Source organism: Amyelois transitella, chromosome 9, assembly GCF_032362555.1.
Source record: "Amyelois transitella isolate CPQ chromosome 9, ilAmyTran1.1, whole genome shotgun sequence".
Lineage (NCBI taxonomy): Eukaryota > Metazoa > Arthropoda > Insecta > Lepidoptera > Pyralidae > Amyelois > Amyelois transitella.
In genome coordinates, this window is record NC_083512.1 from 10,474,323 (window position 1) to 10,492,739 (window position 18,417).

Below are 18,417 nucleotides of genomic sequence, written 5' to 3' on the forward strand. Positions count from 1 at the left end.
ACCTAAATAGGCACAGGAGGGTTCAGTACATTTGGCTTAAAATGGTTATAGCATAAAGAGAAATGCATTATTAGGATAATGCCAACCAACATCACAAGTTTACAAAAGGTTGCTTGCCTTTTGTGTTGGGTAAGATGTCTTTACATATGATTTAAATTGTACCCGAACAAATAGGTGAAATATTCGTTTTATAAACAGACTTCAAATGAGGTTGTCCATATGTCACGGTGTAAATTTTTACTAAATACATAGGTATATATATTTTCTTGTATTCTATATGTATTCTTGTTTATTAAATTTTGCGCATCTTCTAATTTAAGATTATTGTTTAATTTCCATTCGTTCATTACCTAATTGTAAAACAGTGAAATAAAATATATGACGACTCCTCAACTTACAAGCAAACATAGAGTAATATTGATTGGTACCAATGTGCACTTCCCTTTAGCTCGAGCCACCGTGGGAAACCTTAAAAATATCACATCAACTATCCGACCCTTGGGCACACAATGGAATGTTAATTCATGATTAAACCACATCAACATGATGTCTTTAATTAATTTCAAACAACGGTCCCTAAACCTCTTAAGGTTGTGTCATTACAAAAATCAATCATTGTATTGTTCTTAATTTTTAAAAAAACACTCGAATACCACTTCAATTGTAATTGTTGAATTAAAGAGCTTTTGATAGAATGTTGGGGTATCAAGATAATTCATTCAATATTCAAATATCATACAATAGTTTATCGTACGATAATAATTTGACATTCAGATTTAATTATAGATAATCTTAATTATTGGAAACCAAATTAAGACATCAATGAAGTCGGGAATCAAGGATACAGCACACCCAAGGGATGAAGGGTAAGCACAATAATTAACACTAAAACAATTACCCTAATTTACCCTACATTAGCATTGAGCTGAGATCTTGCACTAATTCAATAATAATTTACTTTATACCTATTACGTACCTAAAGTTATGGTTTGTTAATCCGGTATTAACCGGTTATTATGTGATTTTTCCGGTACAATGTGATTATATACTATTTTTTTAGTATACAACGGGCAGAGATATCTAATTTTTATTAAACTTGCGTGCCTTATATCTGCGACACGACTTAGTTTGGCGGTAGTTCGGAATTTTCCGCCAAGTTACATAGTGAATTTTTTTTATCAGGTAATTACTTATCCGAATTTTCATAGCGTCATGAATGCAACCAGGGCGAAACACTAGTTTGATAACAGACTGTCGCTACAATGTAACATCTATCTTTGCAAAAAGAAACTGGATTAAAAAATCTAAGTTATTTTAAACACTGACTAAAAAAATTAACACTAATCTAATTAATTCAACTAATTGCAAATTGACAGATAATTTCGCTAAGTACCTTCGATTTCCAGGGTATATTATATTTTAAAATTTACACAGAACATTAATATAATCCAGTGAGTCAAAAATTTATATTTAATCAGCAAATGGGTCAAATTTCAAAATATATACCAAATTGGTAATTAATACACGGAAAGAATTTTTGTAAAACTATTGTAAAGTAGTATTTACACATATAATAAACACTTTAACCGAACGAGGTTTTTTTTATACAAAGCAAATGCACTGATAACCAAATTTACAAAACGACATTGTTAAAAATTATCTTTATTTACAAAAATAACACAATAACAATAAATCTTTATTTCAGAGAGAGCCAATGAATAATTCGAATTCAAAATTTATCGTAATCGGACTAATATGTGACAGAGAAAACAAAAACTGTATAAAAACGTTGCAATAACGTTACACAATAAATGTGATAAGATTAACCGGTTCTACACAAAAACGTTGCGATAACGTTACACAATAAATGTGACAACATTAACTGGTCATGCCCTTCACTACAACAATCCCAGATCATAAAATGATCAAATATATCATTCTTTTTTTGAACGCGTGAGATAAAAGTCTAGTATACAATACAGAAATATAGAATGGTAACTATAGAACTCTCTCTATGGTTTCAGTCACGATACAAACTCGTATTTACGTAGTACGACGTCACATAGTAAATGTGAAAATTCGACATTATTTAAACGATACTACCACATTTGCCGTTGGTCAACGATAGACTCGGGGCCAGCGACGGCCTACCTAAAGTACCGTGGCTGTATGAACTGCTGACACCGTTATTCTCATAACCGTTCATGTATTGATTGTTCTGCAGTCCTATTAAAAGTTCGACTAACGCGTTGGAGGCGCTCTGGGCGTTCAGTAGTTCGAATATTATGCAGTTGCATTCCGTCTCTTCTGGGTTTTTCACGTTGCTTTTGGCGCTTGATGTGGAGCTCGTAGAGTTCGTGCCTGCGGAGGGAAAAGTTGTTTAAAGTAATTTATCTCACAATGTTAAGCTGGTGTAGAGGTTTTTAAAATACTCTGCTCAGTTAGCTTCTTTAAAACATATTGGTACCAACTTGATAGGTAAAATAAAAATCACTAAAAAGTTCTTCTTTCTGATACGAGTACCAATATTTTTTACATCAGTGCCTCTCTCTATAAATGGGTAAAAGCGTATTGCAAATTAAAAATATCAACGATTGTTTTTTTTTTAATAATAAATATTGCTGGACGGATTTTCTAAATTTACTTGCCTTTATTAAATTGCCTGACTGAAACTGTCGATTGACGTTCCAAATTCAAAATGAAATTTAAAAATTACCAACATAGCTCGCTTTTTCGTTCGCAATGTTACCTCATAATGCTGCCGACTGACATTCCAAATTCAAAATGCAATTTGAAATTACTAGTGTCCGACCGAAGCTTCGGCTTCGGCCACCTTCGGCCAAAAAAACCACCTTCGGCGAAACCTTCGGCTTCGGTCGGGTTTTGGGCCGAAGCCGAATGTTTCGCCGAAGGTGGATTTTTTGGCCGAAGGTGGCCGAAGCCGAAGCCGAAGCCGAAGCTTCGGTCGACCGTCCGAGCGACCGTCGAGATTGAACGAACTGTTACGAAAGTCATGAGGCGGCGGGGAGTCACTGTCAAAATATCACATTTAGAAGTTAGTGTTTGTTTATTTTATTTATTAGTCTAGTTTTGGTCTAGTCGAGTAAAACAAAGACTGATTGGTCTAATTGTAATTTGTGAATTACTGTAATTCAATTACATAATAAAGAAATCAAATCATTTTTTTTTTACCAGTAGGTAAATCACAAAATCACAAACTTTTATTTATCTCTAAACCAACCATCTCTATGTTATATCATCAACTTCTACGAGGGCGGGGTTCTCGGCCTGACAATGAAAAACTACGATTTCTATGAAAAAAGTTATTTTATTTCTCTACATATTCTCCGTTGACTTCAACACACTTGGTCCAGCGTTTCTCTAACATCAGAATTCCTTCTCGGAATTGAGAATCTGGGAGCCCGTAAAAACCCCATCTACTGCCTCTTGAACTTCTTCATTGGACGAAAAACGTTTCCCAGAGACGATTTTTTTCAAGTTTGGGGATAGATGGAAGTCTGAGGGAGCCAAATCCAGAGAATAGTGGGGATGGTCGAGCAAATCATACCCCAAATCACGGATTTTTCCCGTCGCCAAAACACATTTGTGTACGGGTGCATTGTCCTGATGAAAGATGATTTTTTTCTTCGCCAATACAGGCCTTTTCTCACGAATTTTAGCATCCAGCTGGTCAAGAAGGTTGGAGTAATATTGCCCAGTAATTGTTTTGCCTTTTTCAAGGTAATCAATCGACACAATTCTTTTCGCATCCCAGAAGACACTGGCCATGACCTTTCCAGCAGACACAATCGACTTCGCTTTCTTTGGCTTCTACCCACTGTTTCGACTGTTCTTTTGTTTCTAGCGTGAAGTGGTGGACCCATGACTCGTCCATAGTGATAAATCACCGCACAAAATCGGTCGAATCCCTCTTAAATCTGTCCAAACTTTACTGCGGAAGTCGTTTGCGCATTTGCTTTTGATCAGCATTCAGCAAATGCGGCACCCACCTTGCGCAGAGCTTTCGCATCCCCAATTCTTTATGCAAGATTCGCACTCATTCTTCCGATATCCCCAGGGCCTCAGCTATTTCATGCACCTTCACTCTTCTATCATCCAACACGATATTGTGCACCTTTTCGATGGTTTCCGGTGTGATGGCAGTTTTTAGCCGTCCTTCGCGGGGGTCATCTTCGGGGGATGTGCGACCACGTTTAAATTCGGCTGCCCACTTTTTGACGGTTGACATTGAAGGAGCAGAGTCCCTGTTAACTTTTATCAACTTTGGATGAATTTCTTTAGACGTTAATCCACCCAAAACGAAGAATTTTACGATAGCACGATATTCCAGTTTGTTCATTTTAACACAAAACGCGTAAAACGTTTGCATTAAAAATTCGTGTAACTAAACTACTCCGCAGGAAAAGTTGAAACTTTTCATAGGAAGTAAAGAAAAGTCTATCCAGATAGGAAAAATATAATATCCCTGATTGGAGTTAAATTTCTACGTCAGGCCGAGAACTTTTCACCTTGCCCTCGTATACAGTCAATATATAAACCTTCAATATTGAGGTTATGAAATAATTTTAATATGAATTATAGCTTGTAGACAATATTCAACAAAATTAATTACTGACTGCTGAGAGAATATAAACCTTCGGCTTCGGCTTCGGCTTCGGCCAAAAATAGACCTTCGGTCGGACACTAGAAATTACCAACATAGTTCGCTTTCGAGCAATGTTAACCTCAATGATACTGCGACTGACGTTCCAAATTTAATTTTTTTCTTTCTCTGAAAACTATTATATGTACATACATAACACGCATATATCTCTCGTGGGGTAGACCGAGCCAACAGTCTTGAAAATACTGATAGGCCACGTTCAGCTATTTGGCTTAATGATAGAACTGAACATACAAAACATAAGATGATAGAAAGCTATAATCACCTGAGCTATTGGCCCCGACGGGCGGGTCCGGGTGCAGCGGGCAGGCGAGCTGCAGGTTCTTGGGGTACTGCGTGGGGATCCCCGACAGGTGGTTGGCGGCCGCCCGCGCGTAGAACACGCACGTGTGCCCGTCCGCGTCGGGGTAGTTCGGGTTGCCGTTGTGCTGGAAATGCAGTTTGAATTTAGAATTGTATGTTTTTTTGTTTTGTTTTTCGTTTGGAACTCATTTGAATTCTGTTCAATGTAATAGCTTTTTTTTTTCAATTTTGAAAAAATGGAATTAGGATCTGTGATGGAAAGGTCAATTATGATGTTATCCAGAAAGTTCCAGCAAGTAGTTGAAATAAAGCGATTGGAAGGATATATTGTGGTTCCCGGCACCAATACAAAAAAGAATAGGACCACTCCATCTCTTTCCCATGGATGTCGTAAAAGGCGACTAAGGGATAGGCTTACAAACTTGGGATCCTTTTCTAGGCGATAGGCTAGCAACCTGTCACTATTTGAATCTCAATTCTATCATTAAGCCAAATAGCTGAACGTGGCCAATCAGTCTTTTCAAGACTGTTGGCTCTGTCTACCCCGCAAGGGATATAGACGTGACCATATGTATGTATGTAGGATATATAGCTGAGCTAAGTTTAAAGATTTGTTTAAAATGAATTTACAAGTCTATCCCTTAGTCGCCTTTCACGACATACATATACATTACATATAATTGCAAAATATATTCAAAATTATGTTGTGCGAGTTATGAATGTGGACGAGGCGAAGGAAGTATGCAGAGATCGTGGCAAGTGGATAGCTGTAGTCTCTGCCTACACCCTCCGGAAAAGAAGGGTGATTTTGTATATGTATGTACGTATATATGTATGTATGAACGTATGTATGTACGTATATATGTATGTACATACGTATGTATGTAATAATGTATGTACGTAAGTATGTACCTATGTACATCTAAAACCTCTCACCCATATCAACAGCTGAGCGGCAGCCAGCTGTCCGGCCGCGGCGGCCGCCCGCAGCGCCACCGCCCGGTCGTGCGCGGCGGGCGCGCGCGGCGGCGGCGCCGACAGCAGCCGCGCCAGCGCCGCCAGCGCGCCGCGCGACCCCGCCGTGCGCAGCGCCTCCGGGCTGGGGGGCGCCTCGTCGGGGGGGAGGAACGCGCGCCGCTCGTACTTCAGCCGGATCCATCTGAGAGGGCAATTATGGAATAGGGATGTTTTGACAAGTTTCGTCTTGAAACAATAGAAATTAGTGAATAAATTACCTAGTGAATTTTTTGTAGATTCTTTTATAAGAATAAATTTCTTTAACCGTATAACATGATAGAATACAGGTAATTAAATACGTTAAGTGAAATTTTTAGTTTTAATTTTCACGCTCTACATGTTTTATACTCATTCAAAGTACAATGGGAAAGTCCATTTTAAAAATTCAATATTATTTCGAAATAATTAAGCTAGGAGTGAATTAACCAAAAATGGAATAACTTTTATTAAGACATCATATCCATAAACGCAATAATTTAGGTAGCTGCCATACAAATAAAGTTCATGAGGCGAACAAGATACTAACATGTGACGTCACACTTGAGTAGCGTTTTGTAGGAGGCGTTTTGGACGAGTCCAAATAATGTGATTGATGATTTCTCACATACTCTATCTGGTTGTAAATACTTTTCTGTCATTGATTTAGTTAAGGCTTATCATCACGTCGGGGTCACCAGTTGTAGAAAATATAGTTATTAAAGGTTATTAATTCCTACAGAAGAAAGAAGGAGAAAAGAGGAGAAAATATTCAGTTTAAAATAATTATATTATGAACATAAATATTGAGAAGCTTTTACAATAAAAAATATTTTTGACATATCTCACTAACAACACCATGGCAACCGTTGCTATGGGCGTCTAGCAAGAAGGTTGCCTACATGTAATATTACTTCGCATATCTCAAGTAGATTATTGTATATTGATAAGTTAGACTAGTTTAAAAGAGAAAAGATCTGAGGTTATTATATCATTCTGATATATTTTTGCATCAAGTCAGTATATATGAGTATACAAACCAACTCATACACTAATTGGCCATTGAGTCTCCCAGCCCATTGACATTAAACATGAAAGAGAAAAAAAAATAAAAAAGTTGCATACCTCTCCTTTTCTTCCCTGGTAGACGTGGCCATTGGTTTGATGTGTCCCCTGAGATCAGCCTCCCATATGGAGTTCGCCAACGCATTACCCATAGACACCATGACGCTGACGTGGCCCAATCTGAATTTTATAGAGAAATATTTTTTTTATACATACATAAAATCACGCCTTTTTCTCGGAGGGATAGGCAGAGACTACATATTTTCCACTTGCCACGATCTCTAACTCTATATATCTCTATTTTTGGTTTAAATTTACTTATTATATATAATGGTACCTAGAATAGTTTTATTATTTAATTTGAATAATTGTAAAGTTTAATGTAATGAAGAAAATGCTGCAGTGCAGTTTGTTACCGCAGTAGTAGGCAGTAAGTTTTAAGTTATTAATTTGACGTTAACCAAAGTTGTGAAACCAAAAGATATGACAATTATTAAGTTATATTGAAGGGTCCCATAATAACGAATAAAAGTTGGGAATGTTGAATTTTTGAATTTGATTGATTCCACGCGGACGAAGTCGCAGCCGTCCTCCAGCATAATTATACTTACATATGTTGACGTCAATAAGCGATAGCTTATAACCTCTTCTTTGAAAACTAACCTATTTCTATTGTTCACGAAACATGGTGTCTCTGGGTAGAAATATAGTACTTACGGCCACTCGTCCAGGTCCAATGACCGCACCCTGGATATATGAGAACCTAGGTTCCTGTGTATTCCGGAACATTCGATGCAGATCAGCACGCCTAGGTTCAAACTCGCCCAGTCTGGATCTGAAAATGAAAAAAAGGGTCAATTTAACTACTAAGTTTTTTTTCCATACAGCACCAATTTATCACTGTTTAAGTAAAATTCTAATGTTTCCATTGCAATTTTCTATCTGTGCAAATGTCATGGAGATTGGACAAGCAGATAAAGCACATGGGCTGGCAATAAATAACGTTTTTTCCATTTACATAACACTAGCGACCCGGCTTCGCATGGGTAGCATTATTGATTTTCATACAAACTTTCACGGTCCAGCATTTAAGCTGTGAAAGCGGAACAAACAGACAGAATTTTCTATATATATATTTAAATCAAATTGATAAAAGTAGGAGCCAATAAAAATAAAAACTGAGGATGTCGAGGACCCCGAGCTCCGAAACAAACCAATGGGCAGTTCAACCGAGACCACGCTAAACTGAGAGAGAAGAGACGATTTATACAAAATAATATATATGTATATATACAATACCTTGCGCTTCACAATCGCAACATTTATCGTTGCCCTTCACCCTCCTAATGTAGTACGTGGCTCGCACATCGCCCGTGGAATTCGCCCCGGTGGGCGCCGGCTGACGGGACGTCTGTAAAAAACAAATAAAGTATATTAACATCATCATTATGCTTTAAGGTTGCGTTTCCTCTGAAGCGTAGAAGATAGGAGAAGCGTAGAAGACGAGAGGAGACGTGAAAAGTGGTGGCGGAGTAAACCGAGGATATCAATTCGTTTCTCACTCGGCGGTTAGGCTGTGTTTTCGTTAGCGTGGAGGATGCGAGATTAGACGTCGAAATGTGGTGGAGGAGTAAACTGGTGGATATCAGTTCGTTTCTCACTCGGTTCGTCCTCACATCGCTTATACCTATATATGCCGGGCGTGCTATATGCGAGATGCTGTATATCGGTGTGACATATAGAAGTGGCGTCGCCGTACTGACCCGGCCCTGCAGCGAGGCGAGGATCTGCGCCTCGAGCGCGGCGACCCAGGCGTCGCGCTCTATATGCGAGATGCTGTATATCGGTGTGACATATAGAAGTGGCGTCGCCGTACTGACCCGGCCCTGCAGCGAGGCGAGGATCTGCGCCTCGAGCGCGGCGACCCAGGCGTCGCGCTCTATATGCGAGATGCTGTATATCGGTGTGACATATAGAAGTGGCGTCGCCGTACTGACCCGGCCCTGCAGCGAGGCGAGGATCTGCGCCTCGAGCGCGGCGACCCAGGCGTCGCGCTCTATATGCGAGATGCTGTATATCGGTGTGACATATAGAAGTGGCGTCGCCGTACTGACCCGGCCCTGCAGCGAGGCGAGGATCTGCGCCTCGAGCGCGGCGACCCAGGCGTCGCGCTCTATATGCGAGATGCTGTATATCGGTGTGACATATAGAAGTGGCGTCGCCGTACTGACCCGGCCCTGCAGCGAGGCGAGGATCTGCGCCTCGAGCGCGGCGACCCAGGCGTCGCGCTCGGCGGCCGCGGCGCCGGGCCCGCCGCCGCCCGCCGCCACCTCCCAGCGCCACCGCTTGCCCGCGAGGCTCACGATGCTGAACGAGTACGACTGCGGGGATTCCGCTTCTGCAAAATTTTATTACGGTTCACATCTTGGTCGTGATACGAACCAAAAAACAAGAACAGAGTTGAAGGAGAATTAGAAGTACATTATTTATAATTCATACTTGAATATGGTTTGTTAAAGCTTCTTCTGCACTAACGCTTTGTAAACGACAGTATACTTAATTTTTAAGTACGAGTTGTGAAACCAAATTTGAAAATAAATTTGAATTTTTTCAAGGGTTATATAATCTTTAACATCACACCCTGTAAAACGCTCACTAACTCAGGACTCTTGATTTGATGAGAAAAAAAAGTTTTGGTAATATTTCTTAACCTAGCTAAAGCTTTTGACACAGTCTATACGCCTCTTCTACTGACAAAATTACAGATTGGGAATTCGTGATAACCCTCTGAAACTTTTTCAGGATTATGTGTGGTAGGCTGCAGAGAGTTAGTGTTCGAGAGTACAAAAGCGATGATTTACCAATTAATTACGGTGTACCACAGGGCAGTGTAATTGGTCCCACTCTGTTTCTTACTTTTATTAATGATTTATATAACTTGGATCTGCCAAATTGCAAAATTGTATCTTTCGCTGATGATACTTGGGACCAAGTATATCAACATGCCCAAAAAGGTTTCAATAAAGTCTGTTCTTGGCTCTCTGATAACGGCCTTACACTCAATGTTGACAAAACAAAATATATACAAATATGTTGTTATGGATTGGTGATGGGTCCTTATGTTCATTTCGTTTTGTTATTGCTTATTTTGTTTTATGTCATAATTCTTAAATTTTTTTTTCTTTTTGTTTTTCTCCACAGGTACATACCTAATGAACCTAAACTAGTGTAACGTTTACCTGCATTGTATACACTTGCTTCAGAGTAGGAGAGACTGGTAATCTGTCATACAGGTTTTCCTAGTACAGACACCAGTCTCTCACATAGATCATTATTTTGTAACTGCATGGTTCATCTTACTTATTTTTTTTTTAACTGTGTAATTCTATGTGAGAGTGGAAAAATATAGATTCATTATTATTATTCTCTTTTAAAGCGATGGGCTAGCAACTTGTCACTTTTTGAATCTGAATACCATCATTATGGCCAAACAGCTGAACGTGGCCAATCAGTCTTCTCACTTCGACTGTTGGCTCTGTCTACCCTGCAAGGGATATAGACGCGAATATATGTATGTTTTAAGTATACATACCGTCATCATTGTTCTTCACTCCGCTACTCTTCATCCGTCTATGGCGTTTCTTCACATGCGGCGTATCCTTGTCCCCACCATTTGTCGCCAATTCTGCTTCAGAAGCCAAAGATTGTCGACTTGAAGCCGGTTCCTTCATAGTATCGAAGGCTGACATCAAAGCCTTGTCAGTGGCCCGTTGAGGTTTATCTTTGTACCCTGAGGAAACACAGTCTGCTTGAATCAGGAATTACACTGCTTTTATGTAAAACTATTTGTACCTTGTTTTTTTTTTCAGTCTTTCTGATTAGAACAGTTTTATGTCAAAACTACAGGGGATTATTATTTGATAGACTTATTTTCAAAACCTTTTTTACATCTTACCCATGAATGTCGTAAAAGGCAACTGAGGGAAAGGTTAATAAACTGTAGACTCTTCTTATTGGCGATGGGCTAGCTTCAAACTAATCTACATAACTTTTAAAACAGTTATTGGACCATGGCCGAGGTGGACAATGCCTTATAGCGCCACACGTAGTTTAATTTCAACCGGAAACTTTACCGATTCGACCACCGGCGCATTATAATTCCCATTTATATTGAACGAAGTAAAACATAGTGTTTGGCAAACGTCATAAAAGGAGAAATAGCAAACGCAGCTGATTGCATAATTCGTATGGAGACTTACCAAGGGACAATCCACCAATGCTGTCGTGTATATCCAGGCTGCTGTACCCGTTGTACCCTGGTACCGTCGTGATGACGGACTTGGAGCCCCGGGGCTTCTGTCCGGGAACCTTCACCGTCACGTATTGCAGCGATATCTCTTTGCCGTTCACGTCTTCCATGTAATCCTGAAAGTTATATGAACATACATACATATAATCACGTCTATATCCCTTGCGGGGTATACAGAGCCAACAGTCCTGAGCGGACTGATAGGCCACGTTCAGCTATTTGGCTTTAAGATAGAATTGAGATTCGAATAGTGACAAGTTGCTAGCCTATCGCCTAAAAAAATAATCTCAAGTTTGTAAGCCTATCCCTTAGTCGCCTTTTACGACATCCATGGGAAAGAGATGGAGTGGTCCTATACTTTTTTGTATTGGTGCCGGGAACCACACGGCACAAGTTATATGAAAGTGAGATTATATAATAATTTGAGTGCGTTTGACTTCAATCTGCCTGGAGGTATGTAAGATGAGGTCTAAGATGGTGTACGCAAGCTCAAACAATGCCTCTCCTCTTGCCTTGAGAATCCCCAAGTTTTATGTATCGGGGAAGAGAGATGGAGAGAGGGAAATAATGAATAATATTCAGAAAATTTAAAAATTTAAGATATGTATGTTTCGCTTCTTAGGAGCCAAGGTTCCGATAAAGAATGTGAAACATATCGTAGAAAAATACAATCATGCTTATAGATGTCAGGTCAATGGAGTCGGCACGTTTTGATGACAGTTTCCAAAATAACGTCTCATGACTTTTGTCTCCGAAGGCAGATACTGATACAGTTCGGGGCTTAATAATTGTTGAGCCAATCAACTAATTGACAAATAAAGCTGTGCTTAATAAATAAACGAAAATATTTCAATTCAACTTACATGCAAACTAGGATGATACGTCAACCGCCCATCGTCACATAACGTGACATACTTCTTCTTCCATTCCTTGTTCAATGCCTTGCTACTTTTCTTGTACAGGTAACCCTGCTTCAACGGTATCGCTCTACCTGACCCCAGCTCGCCATTCTTCAACCTATCATCGCCTTTCTTCGAAGGCGTAAAGAGGTTAGACCTTCTCCTAGATTTCCTGGAAGTAGTCGGCGTCGAGGACGGTGTGGGCAGGTCTTTTGAGTCTTTCACCGGTTGCAGGTTGTCGAGACAGTGTGGTGCTGTGAATTTGACGTTATTATTCTCTGTTGCTATGGAGACGAGGCCCGATGAGGAGCCGTGGCTCCCCAGGGAGTTTCCCCATCGCGATGAAGTGTCAGAGCCGTTTGTGCTGTGAATTTCGACGACGTGTGTTGAGGATATACCGCTACTGTTGGATGAGGCGTCGAACGAAGACGCGCCTCGGTGGAGGTGGTGGGAGGACGCTGAGAGCGTGTGGTGCCCGCGGGGAAGAGAATCCTGGAATGGCACGAGGTTATTTTGAATGAGATGGAACATAAAGCAAAAATCTGAGCAACTTGAGCTTGATAGGTATGGACTCGCCAAATGAATTTATGATTACAATGGTAGGTATGGACTCGCCAAATGAATTTATGATTACAATGGGTATTTCAATATTTGCGTGGCGTAACAGGGCGTGTTTGCCAATAACTAAAAGTTATGGAAATAAAGGGATATAATAATCTTAAATAAGCAGAAAAAAAAACGAAAAAAAAATTATTAACGTTGTAAAGCAAGTTTATCATAGTTATTGATTTGATATTAATATAAGTACCAACACGTAGTATTTATGCATCATAGATCGCAGTTGCCATTATTCTTTATGGCTTGTTGAGGAAAAGCAATGAAATAACTATCTCGCGCAATCTGAGAACATGTCACTTTATATGATAATTTGATAACCACTTTGATAAATAACATTTCCGATAAATATTCTTTCCAGATAACTAAATGTCGGCGTTTTAGCCAATATGCATACACCTGACAATAACATAACCACAGATTAAACTAATGTACAGAACGGACATTTGACGTTTGGTTTCCGGCAATGTATTTAATGACAAATCTGCCTGTGGATATCGTAGGGAGTGAATACAGGATATTTAAAACACTAATAACTAGTGCTTATGAAGCTCTTACTGTGAGGGAAAACATCATGAGGAAACCTGCACATTCTGGCAACTGGATGAGTAACCATGATCCAATACGAGTTAGGTTCCCCTGGCAAAGGTTGCGGAGGTTGCTACAGATTGTAGACATATATACTGGAAAATTATGAACTAGTGCTTATGAATGTTGTAGGAGGAAGCTAAAGGCTATGCAAAATTCTAAATAGTGCATATAATCCCTAGATTGTTTGTGAAGGTATTGTATGTTTGTTTGTCAGACAGCCCACATGAAACATGTAGTTATTAATAATCTCATACTACTATCTTTTTCTCTATACACATATATGTACCCAATAGCATTCTTTTCATCTTTTAAATCATCATTAAAAAAAATATGGGTGATTCAAGGATATTTCGATGCAATATAAAGCTACCTACCATCTTAGTGCTTTTACTGAGTATATTATTATTTTAGGAGTACTTCAAATACCAGTCTAAGCCTATGCGACATTGAGTTGCAATTAAAAAAACCTTGTGGACCACTCACACTCAGTTTGGGCTGTTTAATTTCAACAACAGTTAAACCCAACCCACACATTCCTTAATCTCTAATTTGGTAATAAAACCTATTGTATTCTTTTAATTCTTTCCACCTACTTCCTTCTTACTTCCTTTTTCTCTTCAAGGAGTTTTTTAAGAGTCTTAGATATCACCTATTTATATGTTTAATATCAGAACTCATATTGAAAATTAAAAAAAAAACTAACATTAACAACATATCAATAAACAGAGCAAAGTTACAAGACTCCATTGATTGATATTTACAACCTGCGCTTGAAGAAAATCAGCTGGAACCCTCTATGGGGTTTTCCAATAACAGACCAAAATAGAAGTTGGTACTAAATGAACGATGTGTCCCCTTTATATCTGGCATTCTATTAGTAGTAGAGAAATATTGCACATTTTAGTATCAGTTGTTTGGAAAAAAGAGGGAGGCCGCCCGCTATCGACCTGGTGGTCGAATATCCAAAAAGATCCTCAAGCAGTTGCCAAAATCTACAACCCAAGTCCGATAGTCAAACCCATTCATACATAAAAAAATAAGATCACGTCTATGTCCCTTGCGGAATAGACAGCGCCAACAGTCTAGAAGAGACTGATAGGCCATGTTCAGCTGTTTGGATTTAGGATAGAATTGAGATTCAAAGAATGAATGAAGAGACAGGACCCCAAATAATGGGACCATGGAAGAGAAGATGAGTATCTCCCTTCCCCGGTCCCATTATTTGGGGTCACATCTATAAGTAAACATCTATAAGTATGTATTTAATAAGTATTACTATTTGTTAAGTAAACTGTATTATTTTTACCAGTCCATAATAGGTATTTATGAGTTAATTGATATCTTTATCAAAATATTTAAATATCAAGGACAGGTCGTCTTTGCATTAGATAAGGTGTGAAAATATTGCAAGGTCAATATAGTTTTTTTAAGCAGATAGTAAGCATATAAAGTTACATTATTATCTGTGATTTCATAATCCGTTGATAACTTCATTATCTTAATGCTACTGTAAACAGAAAATTATTTTTTTGTCTACCATTGTTTTTGGAAAACATTGATTTATATAGCAGTTGCTTAAAAGCGAGATATATAACATATAGGTAGGTGTCATGTGGTTCCAAACACCAATAAAAAAACATAGGACCATTCCATCTGTTTCCCTGGATGTCGTAAAATGCAACTAAGGGATAGGCTTATAAACTTGGGATCCTACTTTTAGATCATAGTCTAACTGTCACATTCTAATCTCAATTATATCATTAAGCTAAACAGCTCAAAGTGGCCTCTCAGTCTTTTCAAGACTATAGACTCTGTCTTTCAAAAAAATTTTTTAATTTGCATGGAAATCCATCAAAAATTATCTGATTTTTGATAATTACTACAATAATTATAAACAAAATCAGGGCACTTAACAATAAAGCCAATTATAATTAACACAAGTTATATTATTTAATTAGTTAATTACACAGTGTTAAACAAAAATGCTAATTATAAAGTAGTGAAATAATAATAAGGAACTGGTTATCTGTCAACAATTTATTAAAATATTCATAATATTCAGTGAAAGTGTACATACCAACTCTCCATTAAATATTTTTTTGTGTAAATATACAACTTTTAAGCAATTTACGGCATTAAGTAATTCGCTACATTAGTATTTTTTTCATTTTCTTTTGTCTTTTAAAGACAAAAGGAAGGTAGTACAGACTCCAAAAAGAAATTATGAGGATTTAAGCTAGTGTAAAATGCACTGGATAAACCCAGGTAAGTATATGACATATACTGCCTATCTTAATTCTGATTAATTGATCGCATGATTGAAAAATAAAATAATGCAAAAAAATTTACCTCATGTCATCAATTTGTTTGTTTGTAAATACTTTGTTACAAATTAATTAAGTTACAAATAAGTGTTAAACACCCTTCATTATGTTTAAGAATTACGCAATTACTCTCAGTGTTACTTTCAAATCCTTTACTATTTTACTGTCCAATATTTCATAAAAAGTCTACAATCTTAGCCCAATGAAGCATGACTTGATTGCAAGTTATTTCCAAGGAAACAAATACGGAACCACCATTATTGCTACAAACTTACCTTGTAGAGGAATGATGTGTGATTGTGGCTTGGTGAATTTGCCAACGGTTGAGGCGTTACCGGTCGGGAGCCCGACAAACATTGAGATGACGCCGAAAGCCGTGTGCCCACGATTTTCTGACATGCTGTAAAACAAATCACCGTATAAAACACCGCACATATCACTGACGATCTTAATTACTTTCCAACATAGGTACATATGAAGTGTAAATGCGAACAAACACTGAAATATTCACGCACATTCAAATTTCACCGATTTCCTTCGATCACGCTCTTCAGCCCTTTGTATATTATAACACGAGCTTCGACGCCTCAAACTCCCTATCGGCGACATATTCGTCTTAAATATGAGTGTTTTATCCATTTCTCCATTCAGAAATCACAAATTTAATTCCCGAAACAACCTTCAAAACACGAACGTTTATTGTCAAAAAAATGTAAACAAAGCGCGTTGCGCGGAATGAACGAACGAACAACCGCGCAGCTGGAGACCGGTGTTACCACTGCGCGTGGCTAGAACTCCCCGCACGCTCGGCGACTCGGCCGGCGGATGGCGGCGGAACAAGAATCAAGATCATCCACATTGAATTGACTAGGAATACGGCCTCTTGAGCACGACATTACCTATTCATCACGCAATTCTCTAACGTGAAAATATCTCGTATTACATAACTTTACGAGTAAAGTTTCTACTAAGAGCATTCATTTGAAAAATGAATTAATGATGATGTACGATTTTGTTGATTGGTTTCGTTTTATCATCGGTATAACTAGTATAGTTTTCAAAACCTTGTTGGCTGAAGTTGGCTGGTTTATTTTTTTTGACAAATTAAATAAATACGTAACGATATACTGAAGTTTTGGACAACATAGTTATATTATTATATATATATATTATATACAACATACTTAATCTCAAAACCATAGAATTCATAGAACCATCGAAAACATGAATCCGATTTTTATTCTGAAACCCATTTGAGGCCGAATCAGGCTTTATCACTTCACTTTTGAAGGTACAGATACCTACGAATTGTATGTAAATGCTATGTAAAGTTACGCTTACCATCCTGGAAAACCCGTTCCACGTTTAGACCATACGTAGCGCAAGTCTCGTAGTAAGAGCATCTTCGCAATTCGTTCGACAACTTGCGAGCGCGGTTGTCGTCCACCACGCGTGGACTACTTTCACTTATGGCATCTGGAATAGCAACCAATCATTTAATAGGAAATGAATAAGAAACGCGATATTTATTTGAAATCATTATTGTATAATCTTTCCATTCATTGAGGTAACGCTGATATTGAACTCTGTGCACGATGTTGGAATTCCTAATCAACTAACCTTGCGTCCCGACCAATATGATCGGTATTTCAGCGGAATTCCGATAATGGGACATCTTATTGAAGTAGTTCGACACTGTGTTGTAGCTGATTTCGTTTTCCAAACTGAACACGAAGATTACAGCATCCACCCAGGCTGTGAACTGAAACAAAAAGAAACATTCGTAAGCAAACATGTTAAGATTTTTTAAAACAAAATACTTAATTGTTGTCTTCTATTTTCTATCAGACAAATGACATAAATTCCCCTAACACGAAGTTGCCCTATGATACAACGCAAATTGTGGTTGTAAAAAAAAACTGCACCCTCTTTCGAAGCATACTCATTACATGCGGTAATACAGTACAGCGGTAAGGGAGCTTTAAATGAAAGGGTTTTGTATATAATACACATAATACGCGTAATATTCCTCCGCTAATTCAAGAGATAGTCCTATTCTATAGAAGATACTATATAAAGTCAATGGAGACATATACGTGAAAAACAAATTTTATAAAATTACGGGAAATCAAATTATAAAATTAAAACAGGCCTATCCTGCATTCATAGTTCAAATACAACAATCATGTATGAAAACACGTTGGCACTTTTTGAACTTGTGGTTGTAGTACGTGCAGTTCAAGAATACACACAAACGAGTACATACCACATGTTCAAAAAGTACTTAGTTCACTTTAAATGAACTGTTCAGTAAAAACGATACGAATTGAAAATAAAATATTTTCTCCTGAGTAAGTGTTAGAAGTCAGGTGCTTTTACGTGTATGAGAAGAAGTTTCCACTTGAATGAGGATATGCGTAGGAGGGTGTCACCCCTTTCTGAACAACAATCGACGGCGATGAGAGGCGTCATCTGCCATAGTGGGGTGACAGGAGAAAAATACTTTTCCATGATAGAAAAAAATCTCTTTTTGTATGGTAGGAAAAACCTTGACAGGTTATTACGGAAATATCTACGTTTAAAAAAATATGTATAGAATTTGGTAATTATTTAACAGCATCGAATATAAAGCAT

General features: G+C 38.2%; 1 protein-coding gene across 4 annotated transcripts in view; it reads right to left on the bottom strand.

Annotated features, from left to right (window-relative positions):
- Nucleotides 1–278: 278 nt before the first annotated feature.
- The window catches only part of LOC106132498 (centaurin-gamma-1A), a 214,968-nt gene continuing 196,829 nt past the window's right edge, over nt 279–18,417 (bottom strand). For 3 of the 4 annotated variants that reach the window (XM_060945751.1, XM_060945750.1, XM_060945752.1), the window contains exons 4-16: nt 17,404–17,545; nt 17,125–17,259; nt 16,059–16,183; nt 12,218–12,745; nt 11,305–11,470; nt 10,638–10,835; nt 9,277–9,443; nt 8,345–8,456; nt 7,763–7,880; nt 7,106–7,225; nt 5,924–6,146; nt 4,950–5,112; nt 279–2,361 (exon numbers count right to left, since the gene is read on the bottom strand). In XM_060945751.1, coding sequence (XP_060801734.1) covers nt 2,090–2,361; nt 4,950–5,112; nt 5,924–6,146; nt 7,106–7,225; nt 7,763–7,880; nt 8,345–8,456; nt 9,277–9,443; nt 10,638–10,835; nt 11,305–11,470; nt 12,218–12,745; nt 16,059–16,183; nt 17,125–17,259; nt 17,404–17,545 — 2,469 coding nt within the window. In that variant the 3' untranslated portion in view covers nt 279–2,089. Of the gene's footprint in view, nt 2,362–4,949; nt 5,113–5,923; nt 6,147–7,105; nt 7,226–7,762; nt 7,881–8,344; nt 8,457–9,276; nt 9,444–10,637; nt 10,836–11,304; nt 11,471–12,217; nt 12,746–16,058; nt 16,184–16,298; nt 16,551–17,124; nt 17,260–17,403; nt 17,546–18,417 lie in introns of those variants that run through there. The other variant, XM_060945753.1, reaches the window with a different exon arrangement.